At 34.5% G+C, this 10000-nt stretch overlaps 1 protein-coding gene across 8 annotated transcripts in view; it reads left to right on the top strand.

Moving 5' to 3' along the window:
- LOC144980246 (coiled-coil domain-containing protein 180-like) overlaps nt 1-10000 on the top strand; it is a gene marked incomplete at its 5' end in the record, with an annotated part of 129694 nt that overhangs the window by 11057 nt on the left and 108637 nt on the right. For all 8 annotated transcript variants that reach the window (XM_078927869.1, XM_078927868.1, XM_078927867.1 and 5 more), the window contains 3 exon segments: nt 2088-2210; nt 7693-7866; nt 9657-9772. In XM_078927869.1, coding sequence (XP_078783995.1) covers nt 2088-2210; nt 7693-7866; nt 9657-9772 — 413 coding nt within the window.

Genomic DNA, 10000 nt, shown 5'->3' with positions numbered 1-10000 from the left:
GTAACAAATGTGACGATTTTGATGCAGGATGTAAGGAGAGGGTTAACTCTCTCCTTACCTGCCATTTTCAGAATTTTCCCTGAAACTTCACACCCACCCAACACACAAATATTTTTTTTATCTACTCAAACAGAAAAGGAACAAGTACATTTCACTTATAATTTTGTCCAGTGCCTAATTTTTATCGCTAGAACAAAATATTTTCTTTATAATTTGTGATGTACAAAGGATATCAGAATGAGAAAACTGTTGATTGCATCATAACGAATGTGACGATTTTCCTATGGGTGGTATGGAGAGGGTTAAATGTAAGATTAGTGATCCACTGTCTCAATATCCTGTATTATGTGCGGCTATGTGGTCTAGTGGTATGACACCCGCTTTCGAATCGGAACGTCCAGAGTTTGAGCCTCACTCGGCAAATAGTTGAGTCCTTGGAAAAGGCTCTTTACTCACATTTTCTCACCGAACTCAGGTGTAAAATGAGTACCTGGCCTTTAACAGCGTTGTTTCTGTCAGGAAAAAAATTGTGATAGCGCCTAACAGGCGTCATGTTTTGTTCTACATGTTATATATGTTGTTGTTGGTTAGGGAACCCTTGTAAAGCGCTTTGAGCACATTAAGTGGATATTGCGCTATATAAAAGCTCAAGTTTGTTATTATGTCAGGGTGACACAGGCTGCTTTTTTGGGGATTTATTTCTTTTTTTCTTTTTTTTTTTCTTCTAATTTTCTCTCTGTTTTGTATAGCACTGTTCTTGCATGCACATTTTGTCATATCTTTTTTGTTTGATCAAACATTGTTTGTGACTTTTATCTTTTTTTTAACTGTTCAAATTTAGTAACGACAACCCCCCCCCCCCCCCATTCAAAAAGTAGCATTTTTTATGACATACCACTAGACCACATGGCCCACAAAAATACACCCCCCCCCCCCACCCCTCCCCGAAAAAAAAAAAGGAACCAACTAAAAGAAACACCCCCCCCCCCCCCCCCCCCCCCCCCCCCAAAAAAAAAAAAAAAAAAAAAAAAAAAAAAAAAAAAAAAAAAAAAAAAAAAACGAAAACAAAAACAAAAAAAAACAAAAAAAAACAAAACAAAACAAAAAACCCAAAAGCCCACACACAAATATTCGATAAAAAAAAACAAAACAAAACAAAAAACCCAAAAACCCACACACAAATATTCGATAAAACAAAACAAAACAAAACAAAAAACCCAAAAACCCACACACAAATATTCGATAAAACAAAACAAAACCGTACAACAGATTGCTTTCAGTCGTGGGAAAGCGGATTTTTTTTATGGTTTCGTTTATATTATATATTTCCACTATTTTTCTTTCTGCTTTGTGTTTTTATTTCATGAACATTTTTTCATATCTTTTGTTTGATCATACGTTATTTGTGATTTGTTTTTATTTTTATTTTTTATTTTTTTTTTTACTGTTCAAATTTAGTAACGACGACTCCATTCAAAAATTAGGTTAACCCTTTCTATGGTTTCTGTTTATGGTCTATAATAATAATAATAATAATAATAATAATAATAATAATAATAATAATAATAGTAATAATGATAATAATAATAATAGTAATAATAATAATAATAATGATAATTATGATAATAATATAATAATAATAATAATAATAATAATAATAATAATAATAATAATAATAATAATAATAATAATAATGATAATGATAATGATAATGATAATAATAATAATAATAATAATAATAATAATAATAATAATAATAATAATAATAATAATAATGATAATAGTAATAATGATAATGATAATAATAGTAATAATAATAATAATAATAATAATAATAATAATAATAATAATAATAATAATAATAATAATAATAATAATAATAATAATAATGATAATAATGATAATAATAATAATAATAATCTTTATTGTCCAAATTAAAGGCAATTCATGTGACGTAAACAATGCTCAGTTTTGTTCATGGTATGAACATCAACACGTTTACATTACAGACACAGACATACACGAACATACACTCTTGCACATTGTTTATATATATACACTATAATTGTGTTTTATTTCGTTCTCAGACATCTCTGGTGGAGAAAGGAATTTGCACACCTCATCGGGGAAACGCTATCGTGGACGAGTTTCTTTTGCCTCTGGTTGGAGAACAGCAACGCGTGTTTGAGGACATGCAAGAAGAGATGGAGGTCTGGGGTTGTTTATGGTTGTTGTTCTTGTTGTCGTTGTTGTTGTTGTTGTTGTTTTTGTCGTTGTTGTTGTTTTTGTTGTTGTTTATGGTTGTTGTTGTTGTTGTTGTTGTTGTTGTTTATGTTTGTCGTTGTTGTTTTTGTTGTTGTTATTGTTGTTGTTGTTGTTGTTGTTGTTGTTGTTGTTTTTTTTGTTGTTGTTGTTTATGGTTGTTGTTGCTGTTTATGGTTGTTGTTGTTGCTGTTTTTGTTGTTGTTGTTATTTTTGTTGTTGTTGTTGCTGTTTTGTTGTTGTTGTTGTTTATGGTTCTTGTTGTTGTTGTTGTTTTTGTTGTTGTTATTGTTGTTGTTATTGTTGTTGTTGTTGTTGCTGTTTTTATTGTTGTCGTTGTTTATGGTTGTTGTTGTTTTTGTTGTTGCTGCTGTTGTTGTTGTTGTTGTTGTTGTTGCTGTTTTTGTTGTTGTTGCTTTTAACCAGCACTATTTTCATTTTAAAAGGTCTTTTTAAAAAAATATTTCTTTATTCAGGCAAGCTTTTGAGTAGCAAGTATAATCAATGGGAAATAACTGGGTAATTTGTTATGGTAATTGTAGTAATGACAGAGTTATGTCCCATGTATTGTTACTTTGTCTTGAAGAGAGAAAGCCCTATTTTATTTCTTATGTCACTTCCTTCCTGCTGTTGTTGTTTGTGTCCATGATGGCATTGCTCGAGACGTAATAAAATGACCATTATGCAAATCTATAATATCGTCTGTCTTTACAATAAGCTATAAATAGTATTTGTGTTTTGTGTGTAGTGCTCTAGAGTATTTTGTGGACTCAGCACACTGCAATAAACTGATTGTTACACATTACAGTACATTACATTACACAGAGACTGACCGATGTACATTACATTACATTACATTACATTACATTACACAGAGACTGACCGATGTACATTACATTACATTACACAGAGACTGACCATTGTACATTACATTACATTACATTACACAGAGACTGACCGATGTACATTACATTACATTACACAGAGACTGACCATTGTACATTACATTACATTACATTACACAGAGACTGACCATTGTACATTACATTACATTACACAGAGACTGACCGATGTACATTACATTACACAGAGACTGACCGATGTACATTACATTACATTACACAGAGACTGACCGATGTACATTACATTACATTACACAGAGACTGACCGATATACATTACATTACACAGAGACTGACCGATGTACATTACATTACATTACACAGAGACTGACCGATGTACATTACATTACATTACATTACATTACATTACATTACATTACATTACATTACACAGAGACTGACCGATGTACATTACATTACATTACACAGAGATTGACCGATGTACATTACATTACATTACACAGAGACTGACCATTGTACATTACATTACATAGACTGACCGATGTACATTCATAACATTACAAGACGACATTACATTACATTACATTACACGAATACCGAATACATTACATTACATTACACAACTGACGATTACATTACATTCATTACACATAATACATTACATGATAATTACAAGATTGACCGAAACATACATACAAACACCATTCATTCATCAAACAGAACACAGTCATCATTCATACAAGATGCGAGTACTTACATAATACGAATGACATACATACATACATACCAAACACCGTACATACATACATACAAACGACGAAATCATTCATTACAAACGACATACTTACTTCATACAAGACCGATTACTCTACATCCAACACGATAATCATCTCCGTTATTAGCACTAATAAATGACATTATAATCACAAGACCGATTCACTACAAGACTAGATACTTACATTACACAAGAGACCTGTACATTCATTACATCATACAGAACTGACCATGTACATTACATTACATTCACAGAACTGACCATGTACATTACATTACATTACATACATTACATTAACTTACACAGAACTGACGATGTATCATTACATTACACAGAACGACCGATTACATCATTCATTCACAAAGACGAGACATTCTTACATTACAACAGATTACATTATACAAACGACTACATACATTACATACATTACACAACGCCGATGTACATACATTACAATACATTACATTACACTACACAGAACTGACCGATGTACATTACATTACACAGAACTGACCGATTACATTACATTCATTACACAGACTGACCGATTACATACATTACATTACACAGAACTGCATGTACATTCATTACATTACCAGAATGACATGTACATTACATTACATTACATTACACAATCATTACATTCATTACATTAACAGAGACTGACCATAATACATACATTACACAAGACTGACCTGTAATTACATTACATTACACAGAGACTGACCATGTACATTACAATTCATTACACAGAGATGACCGATGTACATTACATTACATTACACAGAGACTGACCATTACATACATTACATTACAACTGACCATTACATTACATTACACAAGAGACTGACCATTACATACATTACATTACACAGAACTGCCATGTACATTACATTCTTACAGAGATGACGATTACATTACATTACATTAATTACACAAAACTGTCCATAGACAATTCATTACATTACACAAGACTGACCGATTACATTACATTACATTACACAGAGACTGACCATGTACATTACATTACATTACATACACAACTGACCGATTACATTCATTACATTACACAAGAGACATGACATTACATTCATTACACAGAGATGACCATTACATTACATTACATTACACAGAGACTGACCATTACATTACATTACATTACACAGAAACTGCCGATGTACATTACATACATTACACAGAGACTGACATGTACATACATTATACACAAACTGACATTACATACATACATACAACAGAGATGACCGATGTACATTACATTACATACACAGAACTGACCATTACATTACATTACATTACACAGAGACTGACCATGTACATTACATACATTACACAGAGACTGACCGATGACATACATTACATTACACAGAGACTGACCGATATACATTACATTGTATTACACAGAGACTACGTTACATTACATACATTACAAATGACGATTACATTAATTCTACAAGACTGACCGATTACTTACATTACATTACACAGAGACTGACCGATGTACATTACATAACATTACACAGAGACTGACCGATGTACATTACATAACATTACACAGAGACTGACCGATATACATTACATTACATTACACAGAGACTGACCGATATACATTACATTGCATTACACTAAACACGATGACATGACATTAACATTACACAAGATGACGATGACTTACATTACATTACACAAAAGTGACCGATGTACACATTACATTACATTACACAGAATGACCATGTACATGTACATTACAAAACTGACATTTACAGATACATTACACGAACTGACATTACATTACACAATACTACAAGAGACTGACATTACAATACATACATTACATTACAGAACTACCGATGTACATTACATTACATTACACAGAGACTGACCATGTACTACATTACATTACATTACACAGAGACTGACCGATGTACATTACATTACATTACACAGAACTGACCGATGTACATTACATTACATTACACAGAACTGACCATGTACATTACATTACATTACAACAGAGACTGACGATTGACATTACATCATTACACAGAGACTGACGATGTACATTACATTACATTACACAGAACTGACCGATGTACATTACATTACATTACACAGAGAACTGACCATGTACATTACATTACAAAGATACCATGTATATTACATTTTAACAAGACTGACATGTACATTATTACATTACACAGAGACTGACCAATGTACATTACATTGCATTACACAGAGACTGACCATTGTACATTACATTACATTACGCAGAGACTGACCGATGTACATTACATACATTACAACAGAGACTGACATGTACATTAACATTAATACAAGAAGACATGCATTACACATAATACCGAGAACATGTACATTACATTACATACAGAACTGACCGATGACTTCATTTACAAATTCATACATTACAGACTGACCGATTATTACATTACATTACATTACACAGAGACTGACCGATGTACATTACATTACATTACACAGAGAACTGACCATTACATTACATTGCATTACACAGAGACTGACCGATGTACATTACATTACATTACATTACATTACATTAACAGAACTGACCGATGTACATTACATTACATTTACACAGAACTGACCGATGTACATTACATTACATTACACAGAAATGACCGATGTACATTACATTACATTACACAGAACTGACCGATGTACATTACATTACATTACACAGAGACTGACCGATGTACATTACATTACATTACAACACGAGTACATTACATACGATTACATATACTTCATTACACACAGAGACTGACCGATGTACATTACATTACATTACACAGAACTGACCGATGTACATTACATTACATTACACAGAGATTGACCGAATGTACATTACATTACATTACATTACATTACACAGAGACTGACCGATGTACATTACATTACATTACACAGAAACTGACCGATGTACATTACATTACATTACACAGAAACTGACCGATGTACATTACATTACATTACACAGAGACTGACCGATGTACATTACATTACATTACACAGAGACTGACCGATGTACATTACATTACATTACACAGAGACTGACCGATGTACATTACATTACATTACATTACACAGAGACTGACCGATGTACATTACTTACAAACCATTACACAGAGGACTGACCGATGTACATTACATTACATTACACAGAGACTGACCGATGTACATTACATTACATTACATTACACAGAGACTGACCGATATACATTACATTACATTACACAGAGACTGACCGATGTACATTACATTACATTACACAGAGACTGACCGATATACATTGCATTACATTACACATAAACTGACCGATGTACATTACATTACATTACATTACACAGAAACTGACCGATGTACATTGCATTACATTACACAGAAACTGACCGATGTACATTACATTACATTACACATAGACTGACCGATGTACATTACATTACATTACATTACATTACATTACACAGAAACTGACCGATGTACATTACATTACACAGAAACTGACCGATGTACATTACATTACATTACACAGAAACTGACCGATGTACATTGCATTACATTACACAGAGACTGACCGATGTACATTACGTTACAGTACACAGAAACTGACCGATTACATTACATTACACAGAAACTGACCATTGTACATTACATTACATTACATTACACAGAGACTGACCAATGAACATTACATTACACAGAAACTGACCAATGTACATTACATTACATTGCACAGAGGCTGACCGATGACCACAACAAGTACATGGGCGAAGAGATCCACCGGCTATTCAAGTTTTCTCAAGGCGCTGCCCACCTCTGGGATTCTCATGAAATCGGACTGGCCAAGCAGGAAAGGGCCCTGCAGGAGAAACTGGAATCGTGTCGCCAGAAACACGACCAAAGCAATCAGGTTAGCGACCTATTTTTTAAAAAAAAATATTTGTCACCCACCGTCTCAAAATGGTTTTATGTCGGGAAGACCAAGCTACTGAAAATGGAATTTATAACCAGAGATATCAAACCTGGGTTGAGTTTGTATGTTTTATTGATGTAAATGCGGCTATGTGGTTTAGTGGTATGACACTCGCTTTTGGATCGGAAGGTCCTGGGTTCGAGCCTCACGCAAAAGGCTCTTTACTCACATTTTCTCACCGTACTCAGGTGTAAAATGAGTACCTGGCCATTAACAGCGCTGTCTCCGTCCAGAAAAGTTGTAAAATTGTAACATCTCCTAACATTTGTCATATCTCATCCTACATGTTAAATGTTGCTGTGGACTTGGGATCCCTTGTAAAGCGCTTTGAGCACGTTTAGTGGACATTGCGCTATATAAAAGTTCAATAAGAAAAAAACTGGGTATTAGGTTTGTCAGGATGAAAAGGGTGCAGGAAGTTGAATATCCACAAATGGATCCACCAATCCACCATCCGGAAAACAGTATTATGCAGCTATGTGAAATAAAGATCTGAACAAGTGGCATGTATGAAAGGTGCCAGACAAAGCAAGGACGGAAATAAATAGAAGAAAAAACTCAACTCGACTGGGATCGAACCTCAGACCTTCTGATTACCTGGTAGTTTGATATTTTGCAGCTATATGGTCGAGTGGAATGACACTCGCCTTCAGATCGGAGGGTCCTGGGTTTGGGCCCCACTCTGAGCAATGAATAGTTGAGTCCTTGGAAAAAGGGCTCTTTACTCACATTCACTCCCCATACTCTGGTGTAAAATAAGTATCTGGCCCTAAACAGCTTTGTCCGGAAAAAAAAGAAGTGTAATATCGCCTAAAAAGGCATCGTCTCTCGTTCTACATGTTAAGTGTTGCTGTGGACTTGGGACCCCTTGCAAAGCGCTTTGAGCACGTTTAGTGGATATTGCGCTATATAAATGCTTTAGTTTAGTCTGTATATCTGGATGATTATAATCTATCCACAAATGTAACCCTCCGTCTCACATTGATATCAGATCGCGATGAAAATAAGAAAAAAACTTGAGCTTTAATACAGAAAAATATTCACTAAACGTGCTCAAAGCGCTTTACAAGGGGTCCCAAGCCAACAGCAACACGTAACATGTAGGATGAGACATGACGCGTGTTAGGCGATAATACAATATTTTTTTTCGGATTGAGAAGAAGAAGAAGAAGAAGAAGAAGAAGAAGAAGAAGAAGAAGAAGAAGAAGAAGAAGAAGAAGAAGAAGAAGAAGAAGAAGAAGAAGAAGAAGAAGAAGAGAGAGGGAGAGGAGGAGGAGGAGGAGGAGGAGGAGGAGGAGGAGGAGGAGGAGAGAGAGAAGAAGGAGAGAGAAGAAGAAGAGGAAGAGAAGAAGAAGAAGAAGAAGAAGAAGAAGAAGAAGAAGAAGAAGAAGAAGGAGAGAAGAGGAGGAGGAGGAGGAGGAGGAGGAGGAGGAGGAGGAGGAGGAGGAGGAGAAGGAGAAGAGAAGAAGAAGAAGAAGAAGAAGAAGAAGAAGAAGAAGAAGAAGGAAGAAGGAGAAGGAGAAGGAGAAGGAGGAGGAGGAGGAGGAGAAGAAGAAGAAGAAGAAGAAGAAGAAGAAGAAGAAGAAGAAGAAGAAGAAGAAGAAGAAGAAGAAGAAGAAGAAGAAGAAGAAGAAGAAGAAGAAGAGAAAGAGACCACATTACTACCTTGGACTTGTAGCTGATTTGAAGTCCTTCTATAATTTTTTTTTTCATTATTTCATTTTCAGGAGAAAGAAGCGAACTTGGACATTGTGATGGACCGTATGAGGCAAGACGCTTCTGAAATGGCTCTCAAGGACAGCTTGCTGAAGGCACTTACCATGTTGGAAAAGATACGAGAGACGTGGGTCATTTGCTTTTCATTTATTGCTCCAAATTTTTTTCACATTTGTGACCCCTCGTCTCAAAACGGTATTAAGTCGGGATGATTAAGATGCTGAAGATGGAATTTGTAGCCAGAAATATCAGACTTAAGTTGAGTTTATTTGCTTTATAGAGGGGAATGAATATCATGTTTTACTGTGCTAAATACCAACGTTTCATATTTTTGACCAGTTTAACTATAATTTGA

Source organism: Berghia stephanieae, chromosome 9, assembly GCF_034508935.2.
Source record: "Berghia stephanieae isolate SIO BIC M18660-M18661 chromosome 9, UCSD_Bste_1.3, whole genome shotgun sequence".
Taxonomy (NCBI): Eukaryota; Metazoa; Mollusca; class Gastropoda; order Nudibranchia; family Aeolidiidae; genus Berghia; species Berghia stephanieae.
The sequence above is the reverse complement of the archived record's forward strand: the minus strand, read 5'-3'. Positions and strand labels throughout refer to the sequence as shown.